The sequence below is a fragment of the Gorilla gorilla genome, chromosome 15, assembly GCF_029281585.2.
Source record: "Gorilla gorilla gorilla isolate KB3781 chromosome 15, NHGRI_mGorGor1-v2.1_pri, whole genome shotgun sequence".
In the NCBI taxonomy this organism is placed as follows: Eukaryota; Metazoa; Chordata; class Mammalia; order Primates; family Hominidae; genus Gorilla; species Gorilla gorilla.
Genome location: NC_073239.2, coordinates 86,400,802 through 86,415,410, shown reverse-complemented (window position 1 = coordinate 86,415,410; position 14,609 = coordinate 86,400,802). Strand labels below are relative to the sequence as shown.

Sequence of the window (14,609 nt, the reverse complement as noted above, 5' to 3'; positions counted from 1 at the left end):
CTAAATAAAAAGAAAGAAGACACAAATTATTAATATCAGAAATGAAAGAGGGAACATAACTACAGATACCACCGACATTAAAAGGATAATAAAGAACTATGATGAATAACTCCATGCCAATAAATTTGATAACTCAGATGAAATGGACCAACTCCTTGAAAGATACAACCTGTCAAAACTTACACAAGAAGAAACAATTTGAATAGGCTTATATCTATTAAATAAATTGAATCAATAATTAATGCCCTTCCAAAACAGAAAGCACCAGGCCCAGAGGGGCTCAGTGATGAATTATATCAAACATTTAAGAAACTATACCAATTATCTATAATCTTTTTTTCTCAAGATAGAAGCCAAGGGAATATTTCCTTATCCATTCAACAAGGCTAGAATTACCTTACCAAAACCTAATAGAGACATTATAAGAAAACTACAGACTGGCCAGTCACAGTGGATCATACCTGTAATCCCAGCACTTTGGGAGGCCGAGGCAAGCAGATCACTTGAGGCCAAGAGTTTGAGACCAGCCTGACCAACATGATGAAACCTTGTCTCTAATAAAAAATACAAAAATTAGCCAGGTATGGTGGCGCACACCTGTAATCCCAGCTACTTGGGAGACTAAGGCACGAGGATCCCTTGAACCTGGGATGAGGAGGTTGCAGCGAGCTGAGATGGTGCCACTGCACTCCAGCCTGGGTGACAGAGCAAGACTCTGTCTCAAAAAAAGAAAAAAAAGAAAAGGAGAAAAAGAAAACCACAGACCAGTATCTTTCATGAACACAGATGCAAAAATTTTCAACAAAATATTAACAAATCAAATCCAACAATGGTCTGTGTGAGGTGGCTCATGCCTGTAATCCCAGCACTTTGGGAGGCCAAGGCAGGTGGATTATCTGAGGTCAGGAGTTTGAAACCAGCCTGACCAACATGATGAAACTCCATCTCTACTAAAAATACAAAATTAGCAGGGCATGGTGGCACATACCTGTAATCCCAGCTACTTGGGAGGCTGAGGCAGGAGAATCACTTGAACCCAGGAGGCAGAGGTAACAGTGAGCCAAGATCACACTACTGCAACTCTAGCCTGGACAACAAGACTGAAACTCTGTTTCAAAACAAACAAACAACAACAAACAAACAAAACAAAGAAAACCAAATCCAAACGAATAATACATCACAACTAAGTGGAATTTATTCCCAAGTATACAGGCTGGTTCAATATTTGAAAATCAATTAATATAATCCATCACATCAACAGGCTAAAGAAGAGAAAAAAAATCACATAGAAAAAGCATTTGACAAAATCCAACACCAATTGATGATGAAAACTCTCAACAAACTAGTAATAGAGAGGAACTTCCTCAATGTGATAGAGAACATCTACAAAAACCTACAGCTAACATCATACTAAATGGTGAGAAACTAGAAGCTTGCCTGATAAGATCAGAAAGGAAGAAGATGAGGATGTCCCTTCCACCAGTGCTTCTCAACATTGTACTGGAATTCCTAACTAATGCAATCAGACAAGAAAAGGAAATAGAAGGTATACAGATTACAAAGAAAGAAATAATACTGTCTCTGTTCACAGATGACATGATTGTCTATATAGAAAATCTGGAAGAATTGACCAAAAAAATTCCTGGAATTAATAAGCGATTGTAGCAAGATTGTAGGATACAAGATTAATGTACAAAGTCAATTATTTTCCTATATACTGGCAATAAAAAGGTGGAATTTGAGATTTTTTTTTCTTTTGAAGATAGGGTCTTGCTCTGTCACCCAGCTGGAGTGCAGTGGAAATTTGAAATTTAACAACACATTACCATTGACATTAGCACCCTCCAAAATGAAATACTTAGGTATAAATCTAAAAATAATGTACAAAATCTATATGTAGAAAACTACAAAATGTAATAAAAGATATCAAAGAAATAAAATGAAGGGATATTCCATGTTCATAAATAGGATGATTCAATATTTGCAAGATATCATTTCCCAACTTGATCTATAGATTCAATACAATCTCAATTAAAATCTCAGCATGTTGTTTTGTGGAAACTGACAAATTGATTCTAAAGTTTACATGGAGAGGCAAAAGACCCATAATAGCCAACTCAATATTGAAGGAGAAAATTGGAAGACTGAGACTACCCAACTTTAAGACTTACTATAAATCTACAGCAATCAAGACATCGTGGTATTGATGAAAAAATAAACAAATATATAAATAGAACAGAATAGAGAGCTCGGAAACATACTAACATAAATATAGTCAATTCAACTCTGACAATGGAGCAAAGGCAGTACAATAGTATTGCAAAAGACAGTCTTTTTTTTTTTTTTTTTTTGAGATGGAGTCTCGCTCTGTAACCCAGGCTGGGGTGCAGTGGTGTGATCTTGGCTCACAGCAACCTCTGCCTCCCGGGTTCAAGTGATTCTCCTGCCTCAGTCTCCTGAGTAGCTGGGATTACAGGCGCCCGCCACCACGCCTGGCTAGTTTTTGTATTTTTAGTAGAGGCAGGGTTTCACCATGTTGGCTAGGCTGGTTTCGAACTCCTGACCTCAGGTGATCCACCCACCTCAACCTCCCAAAGTGCTGGGATTACAGGCATGAGCCACCGTGCACTGCCTAAGATAGTCTTTTCAACATATGGTACTTGAACAACTGGACAGCCACATGCAAAAGAAAAAGAAAGAATCTATACACAGACCTTAAACACTTTTCACAAAAAATAAATCACAATGCATCATAGAGCTAAATGCAAAACACAAAAGTATAAAACTCCTAGAAGATAACATAGGAGACAACCTAGGTGATGTCTACAAAAAGATTTTTATCAAGGTGATGAAAATCTACAGTACTGACTTTTTTAAACATAATACAAAAGGCATGATCTTTGAAGGAAATAATTGATAAGATGGGTTTCATTAAAATTAAAATTTTATTCCCTGTGAATGACATCAAGAGAATAAGAAAACAAGTCACAAACTAGGAGAAAACATTCCCAGACACATCTAATAAAGGACTGTTATGCAAAATATACAAAGAACTCATGAAGCTCAACAATAAAAAAAATGGGCAAAAGACCCAGACATCTTAGCAAAGAAGATATAAAGATGGCAGGCCAGGCACAGTGGCTCACATCTGTAATCCCAGCATTTTGGGAGGCCAAAGTGGGAGGATCACTTGTGTTCAGGAATTCAAGACCAGCCTGGGCAATAGAGCAAGACCCCATCTCTATAAAATGTTGGGAGCCGAAAAGGCCAAAGGGATCGTGACCAACTCAGCATTCTACTGGAGGCTATATGATCAAACAGCAAACTGTTTATCACGAATGTAGAATGTGAGCAAACTTACACACCTGCCACCAAAAGGCTTGCTGAGGGCCATCACTCCCTGGCGCTGGGCTCCTTGAAGTTACCTGTTGAGAATCTAGTGCCTATTGTTCAAAGGATGCAGTCTCGCAAGCTTGCTGTAAATCAAACAGTCAACTGACAATTATCCGATAATCACCCCCACTTTCTCACTATCTCTTTTGCCTAATAAATATGGACGGCTGTGTAAAGCTCAGGGCACTTGTCCGTGAGGTTCCCCAGACCCCCTCTTCCAAATATACTCTTTTGTCTCTTGTCTTTTATTCCCATGTTTGCCCCTGTTTGTTCAGTCCACCAGGGATCGTGGCAGGCAACAACAAAAAATAAAAAATTAGCCGTGCATGGTGGTGCATGCCTATAGTCCCAGCTACTGGGGAGGCTGAGGCAGGTGGATCACCTTAGCCTGGGAGGCTGCAGTTAACCGTGATCATGCCACTGCACTCAGCCTGGATGACAGTGTGGGACCCTGACTCAAAAATAGTTTTTTGTTTGGTTTTTTTTTTTTGAGATGGAGTCTTGCTCTGTCACCCAGGCTGTAGTGCTGTGGCACGATCTCGGCTCACTGTAACCTCTGCCTCCCGGGTTCAAGCAATTCTCCTGCCTCCGCCTCCCAAGTAGCTGGGATTATAGGCGCACACCACCATGCCCGGCTAATTTTTGTATTTTTAGTAGAGACAGCATTTCACCATGTTGGCCAGGCTGGTCTCGAACTCCTCACCTCATGATCCGCCTGCCTCAGCTTCCCAAAGTTCTAGGATTACAGGCATGAGCCACCACGCCCGGCCTAAAAAAATAAATAAAAATTTTAAAGATGGCATATAAGCATATAAAAGGATGTCCGACATCATATATGATTAGGTAACTGCAAATTAAAATAACAACGAGCTACCGCTAAACTCATGAAAATGGCCAAAATCAGCCAGATACAGTGGCTATGCCTGTAATCCCAGCACTTTAGGAGGCCAAGAGGGGAGATCACTTGATCTCAGGAGTTCAACATAAGGAGACCCCGTCTCTATAAAAATAATAAAAAAAAATTAGCCAAGTGTGCTGGAGTGCACCTGTAGTCCCAGCTACTCAGGAGGCTGAGGTGAGAGGATCTCTTAAACCCAGGAAGTCAAGGCTGCAGTGAGCCACACTCCACTGCACTCCAGTCTGGGCAACAGAGCAAGACTCTGTCTCAAAAACTAAAAATTGAAATAAAAAATAAAATAGCCAAAATTCAAATCCCTGACAACACCAAATGCTGGCAAGGATGTTGGAGCAACAGGAACTCTCATTCATTGCTACTGCAAATACAAAATGGTACAGCTACTTTGGAAGACAGTTTGGCAACTTCTTACAAAACTGAACATATTTTCACCATGCAATCCAACAATCATACTCCTTATTACTTTTCCAAATAAACTGAAAATGTATGTCCACACAAAAACCTGCACATGGATGTTTATAGCAATTTTATTCATAATTGTCAAAACTTGGAGGCAACCAAGATGTCCTTAAGTAGGGAGGTGGATAAACAAACTGTAGGACATGCGGATAATGTAATATCATTCAGCACTAAAAAGAAATGAGCTATCAAGCCACAAAAAGACACGGAGGAAACCTGAATGCACATTACTAAGTGAAAGAAGCCAATCTAAAAAAGCTACATACCATATGACTCCAGCTACATGACATTCTGGAAAAGGCAAAACTATGGATACAGTAAAAAGATCAGCAGTGGCTGGGCGCGGTGGCTCATGCCTGTAATCCCAGCACTTTGGGAGGCCGAGGAGGGGGGATCATGAGGTCAGGAGTTCGAGGCCATCCTGGCTAACACGGTGAAGCCCCGTCTCTTCTAAAAATACAAAAATGGTGGCACACGCCTGTATTCCCAGCTACTCAGGAGGCAGACGCAGGAGAATCACTTGAACCCAGGAGGCAGAGGTTGCAGCGAGCCGAGATCGCGCCACTGCACTCCAGCATGGGCAACAGGGCAAGATTCCGTCTTTAAAAAAAAAAAAAAAAAAAAAAAAGCAGTTGCCAGGATTTTTAGGACAGTGAAATGAGCATTTTTAGGGCAGTGAAACTATTGTGTATGATACTACAGTGGTAGATACATATTGTTATACGTTTGCCAAAATCCATAGGATGTACAACACCAAGAGTGAACCCTAATGTATGCTATGAACTTTGGGTGACAGTGTGTCAATGTTGACTCATTGATTGTAACAAATGTATCACTGTGGTGCTGGATATTGATAGTGGGGAACGCTGTGGGGGAACAAGTGTTATGTGGAAAATCTCTGTATTTGCTGTGTAGTTTTGCTGTGAATCGAAACTGCTCCAAAAAATAAAGTTTATTAAGGAAAGAGAAATTCTCACTTCCTTTCTCATTTCTTTTCCACTTTTCACTTCACCTGTATGTTTCTTAAAGGAAGCTAGTGTCCAAGTGTAGCCTGAGAATGCTGATAAGAGTGGAAGTTACCACTTACAAACCTGGAGCAGCCAGAACTTTCTGTTCCTGAAGCCCAGAATGGCTTGAGTGTTTGTAGCAGCCCCATCATAGACTGAGTTGTCTGCTAAGCCCTGCCACAATTCAAACCTTTCTCTACTATATCGTGTGTTCTGCTGAATCTTGGGTCTGACTTGAGTTACAGGAGTACAAAGGTGAGAAAAAGTCACTAGAACGCACACTTCAGCTCAACGAAAGGAAGAGCTTTCAAATAACTGAGAAATCATGCAAAGGACACCTCTGGAGGTAGTGAGTCATTTATCACAGAACCAGGAACAATGTCCACCAAAAAGGTTGACAAAGACCTTCAGTTGTAGTGGCACATTTTTTCCAACTCAAAGAGTCTATACTCTGACTGTGAGCACTCCAGGTGGCAAGAATCTTGCCAGAAACCCTGCCCTACCCTGGGCATTTCTGATTTTTCTCTGCACCTGCTCATGTGCATGGCTGAGCTCTCACAGCTCAGTCAGAAGGGGAAAGGTAGGCAGGCTGCCCTCCTCCAGGGGTGAGAGGGATAAGGCCAGAGGGAGCCAAAGACCAGGAACCCAGGGAAGGGCATGGACTTCCGGCTCTGGGAAGATGAGTCAAGACGGTTCCCCCTGCACGCTCTGCTCATTCCTCCAGAGTCCCAGGCCTTTTCTGCTGCATGGAGGATGTCAGGACTGTACATCACACAGTGCACAAGGGCCTTTCCAGTTCACAAATCCCTTCCCCGCGTTCTACTTCATTGAGCCTCGCAGCAACCCTAGAAGTAGGCAGCAGCCAGCATAACTCTAATCAGACATCCCAGATGGGGGGAAATTGAAGCTCAAAGAGGGTAACTGACATGCCCAACATCACACAATCAGTGATAGAGTTAAGACTCCAATCCAGGTCTCCTGGTTCCATATCTTCAGTCTTTCTTTAGGCCAGGTTGTCTCAAAGAGACCACAGCAATCAGCAGGAGAACCTTCATCTTATCACTGGTCCATTACATCAATTGCCTCAGCGGCTCAAGGCACACCCAGACAATCTCTGACCTGAGTGCAGATGGGAAAAATGCAGGAGACAGGCGGACCCATCCTATGCATGAGAAAGTTAAGGAAGAAGAAACTTTGACTGAATGACTCAGTGGCAAAGACTAGAACCTGAGCTCTATTCCAGATCTAGAGCATGCAGCTGACAAAAAATGAGAACTGAGGCACAGTTCTCTCCCTGCCCAGAACAGCCTTCATGGTGGGTACCAGCTGGGCCTGAGTCTCATTCACATTTTATACCAGAAAGCCAGGGAGTTCACAGCTGACAGGCCTCCCTCCTTCCCTGTGCTGTGGCATTAAGGGAGGCCTGTGTGCAGTGGGTCTCCGCTGTCCTAATTTCCTGGCTAAAGACCTAGATAGAGTGTCTAAATTTTCCTCCAGCCAACTGCTGCCCCAGATTTAGCCTCTCTGATGGATAAGTCCGTCTCTCTCCCTGCCAGTGGCTGTGTCTGCCACTCCATCCCATCCCTGGGCACCTGTTTTTAATTTGCTGACAATACAGAAGCCTCGCTTGAAATGTATAGAATTGTGTGCAGAAAATGCCAAAACCCTAACACAGGACCTAGAGGAGAGCCTGGAGACACAGAGGACCAACTCTGGTGATGGAAGAAGACTCATTGCCATTATAATGCCAGTCCTCAAATCCATGCCATCCAAATACAAATCCCCATTCTTTTTTTATTTTCTCTTTAATCAACGAAATGATTCTGAAGTCCAGCTGGAAGGATAAAATGAGCAAGAATAACCAATACAATTTTAGAAGAAGAAAAATGAGGGTGGATTGTCCTGTTGGATTAAAATTAAGATGTAAAGCTGTGAAAAATCAATCCCATTCATTTACTAATTCATTCCACAAACATTTACCGAGAACTCATCTTGGGCCAGGAGCTGTGCCAGGTCCTGGGAATATTTGGGGTGCAAAGGGGACATGATGCTTTTTGATGATATGGCCTGTTTCAGAGCCCAGGGAGGGGTGGTTGGGAAAACTGAGGACTTCCTAAGAGTCAAGTTAGAGGTTCTGAGCCAAGGCTGATAGCCCCTGCCCTATGACTTGCCTGGGAGAGGACAAGGACAAGTGACTAGGCAAAGAAAAGTGAACTAAATAAGGCCCTCCCTCTGCAGGCTGCTCTGGTCAAGCCACTCTGCCGCTTCAGGCCTCAGACAGTTCACTTGCAGCATGGGCCTATATTAATAATACGATCATAATGCTAACAAACACAGATATTCGTTAAGCATGTACTGTGTGCCAAACACTTTATATGGAACATCTCGCTAAATCATCAGAACATCCCTAAGATGGATTCTATTATCATCTGCGTTTTTCAGATAAGAAGATTTGGAGAAGTTAAATAACTTGCCTGAGGTCACAAAGCTAGAAGTAGTGAAGGTCAAATACAAATACAGGCAGCCTGGCTCCAGAATCCACGGTACTACCCACTACCACCCCCTGCCCTTAATATGTGGTAATGACTCCTCAGAACAGGCAAGGCCCAGTGCTACGCTGAGATTTTTTTTTTTTTTTTTTTTTTTTTTTGTGAGACGGAGTCTCGTTCTGTCACCCAGGCTGAAATGCAATGGCACAATCTCAGCTCACTGCAGCCTCCACCTCCCGGGTTCAAGCGATTCTCCTGCCTCAGCTGCCCGAAAAGCTGGGACTATAAGCACGCACTTCCATGCCCGGCTTATTTTTGTATTTTTAGTAGAGACGGGGTTTCACCATGTTGGCCAGGCTGGTCTTGAATTCCCGACCTCAGGTGATCCACCCGCCTTGGTCTCCCACAGTGCTGGGATTACAGGCGTGAGCCACTGCGCCCAGCCTGCACTGAGATTCTAAATGAAGAAGAGGGCTTCGGTGGCTCCCCACCTTCACACAAGGCAAGAGTCTCCTTTACCCTCTAGTCTGCCTCAAGCCAGTGCTTAGCCTGCTGTGGACTTTTGACATTCAGAGAATGAAGGAACTTCTGAGATCATCAAGCCCAATCACCCTCAGGTGCCAGATAGCCCTCCATGGATAACAGAAGGCATTATAGCTCCCGTAAACATCATTGACAAGCAGCTCATTACCAACTGATGCAGCTGATGACACTTTGGATGGCTCTTTCTCTAGAAGGTCATCACCCACCCTTTTCACTTTACTCCCAGGGGTTGGTAAGGAGAAAGACACTTCTTACCAACAAGCTACAGCAAGTCCCAAGCAAGCACTGTGATCCCATTTGGCCTCCCTGCCCTGCCCCATCTGATCTTCTAGCAAGTCCTCTGTGCACCCAGCTCCCCTGCATCATTCCCTAGTGCTAGAAACGTGAGCCATTACACCACGGCTGCTGAGGGCCCCTTGGTGTGCACCTACCTCTCTCTGCTCCCTCTGAAGGCAGAGTTCTTCGGTCTCTTCCATCAGTTTGTCTGCCAAAACAAGCACACACACACACATGCACACACAGACACACATGCACACACAATCAGGAAAGTGCTCTGAGGTCCTGAGGGAGCTGGTGCCTGAGGTGGTCGCTGTCACCCCCAGCATCTCCCAAGGAAGGGGCCTGCAGCCCTGCCAGCCAGAGGGTGGGCCAGCTCCTGGTGATGGAAGCTGCCACCCTCCTTCCCCATCATCATCCTGCTTTTTCTTTTCCTAGGGTTATGAGGGGCCTCATTCTTGGAAGTTCAAAGCAGTCTCTGCATCCCCCAGGCCTGCTGCACCTGAGCTAGTCCCACGCCCACCTTCCACCTGCACTAATGTCTGGCTAGTAAGGAGGGCAAAACCTAGGAAGTTCTGAAGCAGGCATAGGGGAGTCAGTGCTGGGGCCCCAAGTGTCTAAGCAGGCAGAGGGGAGAGGGTCCCAGGCTGAAGGCAAACCCTCAGTCTCATCTTCTCTCCCAAACAGTGCATGTTTACCAACCTGTCAGGGGCACAAGGCCTGGAACGCTGTGGCAAGGTTTAAAATGGCCTGGGGCAAGGGTACTGGGGACAAGCCAGACTCTGGGGACCAAGGATAGGATAACAACATCAACTCCACTTATGGAGCCCTTACTGCATGTCTGGCTCAAGCACTTACAGACATTGTCTCATTTAACCCAATCCTCTAAAAGCTAGAGACTATTTTTAACTCGATTTTAAGGATGAGGAAATTGAGGCTTAGAGAGGCTGAGCTGCCTAAAGATATACACAGCTGAGATGGGTGACAAGTGATGAAGCTGGATCCGGAGCCCAGGCTCTTAACCACCAGACGCTCCTGCCTTCAGTCATGCTGGCCAAAAGGATGCGTAGTGTACCAGGAAGCCCTCCAGGTGCCGAACTGGTCTCTGTTCCCTCATTGCCCCACCTAAGAGACCCTCATCCCTGCTGCGTCCTTTACCAAGCCCCTGGCTATAGCCCCTGGTCTCCAAGTGCTGCTACCATTAGGGAACCACCCCTCCAGCCAACCTAAATACTCCTGCTTTTCCTTAGCCAACTGCAGCCCCTGGGCCTCCAGGCTTTTGATCATGGCTTCTCCCAGCTGGGCATTCTTCCAGGTCCTGGGGAGGGAGGGCAGATGGGACAGAGGAGAGAAGAGGAAGAAACAGAAAATCATTAAAACGGAAGGGTAGAGGGGAAAGAGAAGGCATACGTTTTGTACTCGCCCACCCTTTCTCCTCCAGAATCTCAACTTGCATTCACTCTGGCACCCATGGCTCTGGGCATGTCACCAGCATGGATCAGTTACAGTAGCTGGAGGCTGGCCCAGGCTGCAAAGTGGGCCGCTGGGGGCTGGGCCAACAGCACTTTTAGAGCAGGGAGGAGATTGCTTCCTGGGTGGCTTTTTTACATTACTGAATGTCCGCTACCCAGTGCAAGGCCTGCCACAGAGCACACAGTCGGTGTTTTTTGAACTAAAAGCATGACCTAGCCTGACTAGGCAGGTGTCAGGACAGTGGTTTACATAAAGATGTACTGGGTTGGCAGGAGATTTCTGTGATCTTGACCCTAATTTACAAAGCACTAGCTCTAGTCCTTGCTAGAATTAATTATGGGCCTGGGGAGGTGAGATGGGTGTCAGGAGGCATCAAATACAACTCCCAAGAGTTGGAGACAAATGGTAACCACACCTGCCACCTGTGACCTAGACACTTTCCAAGCTCACTCAGGGGACCCCTCACAGATGCTCTAAAACCTGGCCTGTCTCCTCTCCCCCACCCTAGCCATCTCCCACAGCCCTGGCCCTGTGCCCACCAGGATCCCAGCAGAGAGGCAGGGAGTTCAGGGGCAGCCCCGCCCACCCCATCCTGGATCTGCAGGCTGCCCTCCCGGCTGTGAGCACTTACACCTTCCCAGACTCCTGCAGCATCTCCAGCCACTGGGTCTGCTCAAACTCCGACTCAGCAGCAAGCAAGATGTTCCCCTGCCAGGAAGAGGAGCCATGCGCATGCCTGAGAGGCAGCCACACTGAGGGTGATGGAGGCCCAGCTCTGCCCTGTCACCCACCCCACATCCCTGGGTGCTGATGCCCCTCTCCCAGGCCAGGACATGGGGTGTTTGTCCTGAAGAGGCCTGAGAGGCTGGTCTGCTCCTGCGGAGCCCAGGCTGAGGGAAGAGCTTTACTCACATGGAAGTCCTGGTGGGAGATCTTCATGGCATAAGGCATGCTAGGCTCTTCCTTGGGCTCCACCAGGCAGCCCCCCAGAGGGATGACGCCCTGAGGAAGAACCAGAACAGACAGCCCCCACCCCACCCAACTGGGGTCACTCAGGGATTCTGGGGGCCCCTGGACAAAGCCAGTTCCTGCCAAGTGCCCCAGGATGGAAGCTAGACCCTGGGGCCACGGGACAGAGGCCAGAACTGATGTTCAGAGAGAAGGGAAAGGGCTGGGGCAGGGTCTGGGGCACAGGAGGGTGAGGGTCCAGCCCAGGACAGGGGCAGGGGGTCTTTTGCCCCAAGAGGATTTGCTCTCCAGACTCTCTGCTAGGCCAGAGCAAGAGCGCAGTCCCCTCCCCTCACAAGATGCAAGCCCTGATGCCCACACTGGGCCCTCCCCTGCTGTGGCCCTGGGAGGGGCCGCCTCACCTTAGGATGTATATTGAAGTATTTATTGGTTTCAAAGCTCTTTTTTTCGCTCTCGGAGTAGTAAAGCAGAAAGCTCTCTTTGATGATGAAAAACCTATAGTGGGCGGTGGGGAAGGAAAAGCAACCAGGAGAGAAGGGGTGAGGCTTCTTGGGACAACAAGAGCACCCTTGGGGGCCCTGGACTCACATGGGAGCCCACAGGGACACCAGCTCAGCCATCCTTACCAACTCAAGCTCCACACCCTCACAAAGGCCTCAGCTGGCCAGTGACGTCCCCACAGGCAGCTGGGCCCCTGCACAGGTGGCCAGCTGGAGCGGGAGCCCCACTACTGGCTTCCAGGTCTGGCTGCCTCTGTCCCGCTGAACCACCACCCTGGCTCAGCACAGCAGGAGAGCTGTGGTTCTTCCCCTTGGACACCTTCAGCCCCTTGAGCTCTCACCTCCAGCCACTTAGGGTCTTCTCTAGGAGAAGGAACGCAAGAAGATGCAAGATGCTAAGATGGGTCTTTGGCAAGTGACATGAAAGCTGGCAATCTGCAGCCCCGAACACCCCAGTGTGACATTGGCATTCCATTTGTCTCAGGCTGCTCCCCAGTCTCCTTCTTCCCTTTGTCTCGGGCTACTCCCCAGTCTCCTTCTGGGACTCAGGTCTGAGGGCTCTGTGACTTTGGTGCTTTTTGACTGCTGGGGAGGCCACGTCCTTGAGGTCAACATGTGGAGCATTTGGACCCGCCCCAGGGGCTCTCCCAGGACTCATGTTCGGAGCTATGATGAGCCACCAAGCACCCTCTAGGGGAAGGTCCAATTGGCACTCAAAGCCTAGAGATTCAGGGACACCCAGAGTGGCTGGCTCCTTCCTCCAGGCCCCTGCTAATAAGTGCTGTTGTAGTGACGGGGTGTGAGCAGAATGTGGTGGCGATTCTGAAAGCTGGTGTGAGTGTGTGTGTGTGTGTGTGTGTGTGCACGTATGAGAGTTTAAAGTTTACATGCAGGGAGAGTTGGAGCCAGCTCAGATGGGCTCCTAAGAGCCCACAATGTCAATCTCTTCCCTGCTCTGCATTTGGTCACATGGTGTTGGTAGCTCGATAGTGGCTGTGATGGGAGTATTTGCACCATGCAAGTCCAATCCTACAGAATTGCCTCAGCTCCCTCCCCCAAGAGCCTAGTGTAAGCATTTGCCAGCACACAACTGGTCAAATGGGCCCTCTTGTGAGGGGCTTGAAAACTTGCCAGTGACGCTGGGTTCTGTGGCTCACACCTGTAATCAATCCCAGCATTTTGGGAGGCTGAGGCCGGCGGATCACTTGAGGTCGGGAGATCGAGACCAGCTTGGCCAATATGGTGAAACCCCATCTCTACTAAAAATACAGAAATTAGCTGGGTGTGGTGGCGCACACCTGTAATCCCAGCTACTCAGGAGGCTGAGGCATGAGAATCACTTGAACCCAGGATGCAGAGGTTGCAGTGAGCCCAGATCACGCCGCTGCACTCCAGCCTAGGCAACACGAGTGAGACTCCATCTCAAAGAAGAGAAGAGAAGAGAAAACAAAAAGAAACCTTGCTGGTGAGCATGACGAAGTCAGTGAATCTCTGAAAGTCCTACCAGCCACGTGATCTTTCCTAAGGCCACAGCTGCTATGGGGAGGCAGGCCTGGGACTACTGGCAGCTGCCATCTGAGGGAAGTGAAGCTCAGCTCTGTGCTGTGGTGTGAGCCTCATGTCAACCCATTTTCTTTTTTAAAAATAGAAGGCTGGGGTGCGATGGCTCACACCTGTAATCCCAGCACTTTGGGAGGCCGAGGCAGGTAGATCACTTGAAGTCAGGAGTTTGAGACAAGCCTAGTGAAAATGGTAAAACTCTGCCTCTACTAAAAATACAAAAATCAGCCAGGTGTGGTGGCTCAGGCCTGTAATCCCAGTTACTCAGGAGGCTGTGGCAGGAGAATCACTTGAACCCAGGAGGTTGCAGTGAGCAGAGATAACATCATTGCACTCCAACCTGGGTGACAGAGCAAGACTGTCTAAAATAAAATAAAATAGAAACAGGGTCTTGCTATGTTGCCCAGGCTGGCCTCGAACTCTTGGCCTCAAGTGACCCTCCTGCCTCAGCCTCTCAAAGTGCTGGGATTACAGGCTGAGCCACTGTACTCAGCCCCATTTTCTTTACCTGAACCTACCCTCTCTGACCGGCCACATAACAAACACAGCCCTGTGGCCCCTGCTCAGGGTTGATACCCTACTAAAGCCAACGCTCTTCCTAGGCCTTTCTGCCCCCACTGCAGAAACAGCACATGAATACCACCTGCTGCAGAACCTCAGTGACATTCCAGGCCTGCCAGCACCTGACCTCTGCCCACCTCTCAGCTTTCCTGCCATGTCTGCCCTTCAGCCTCTCTGTCCTCCAGTCAACTGCCAAGCTCACTGTCCCCTGCCTGCTACACTTGCGTGGTCCTGCACATGGAGATTGTGTGGCTTGGCCTGGAATGCCCTCCCTCTTGCTCTTCAGCCAGCGGGACCCTTCCCACCCTTGGTGACCCACCCAGGCCACACTGATGTCTGGGCTCCTTCTGCACTTGCTAGCAGAGCCTGCACTTGGCACTTAGGCCCACTGCCACATCCCATGTATGCATCTTGCCCCAATGGGGCATCAGGCTCCTGGAGGGCAAGTACATCCCACTTCAGT

General features: G+C 47.6%; 1 protein-coding gene across 1 annotated transcript in view; it reads right to left on the bottom strand.

Annotated features, from left to right (window-relative positions):
- PLEKHD1 (pleckstrin homology and coiled-coil domain containing D1) overlaps nt 1-14,609 on the bottom strand; it is a 46,510-nt gene that overhangs the window by 19,216 nt on the left and 12,685 nt on the right. Inside the window, exons 2-6 of the mRNA XM_004055364.5 lie at nt 11,927-12,020; nt 11,469-11,558; nt 11,188-11,264; nt 10,310-10,401; nt 9,239-9,291 (exon numbers count right to left, since the gene is read on the bottom strand). Coding sequence (XP_004055412.1) covers nt 9,239-9,291; nt 10,310-10,401; nt 11,188-11,264; nt 11,469-11,558; nt 11,927-12,020 — 406 coding nt within the window. The remainder of the gene's footprint in view (nt 1-9,238; nt 9,292-10,309; nt 10,402-11,187; nt 11,265-11,468; nt 11,559-11,926; nt 12,021-14,609) is intronic.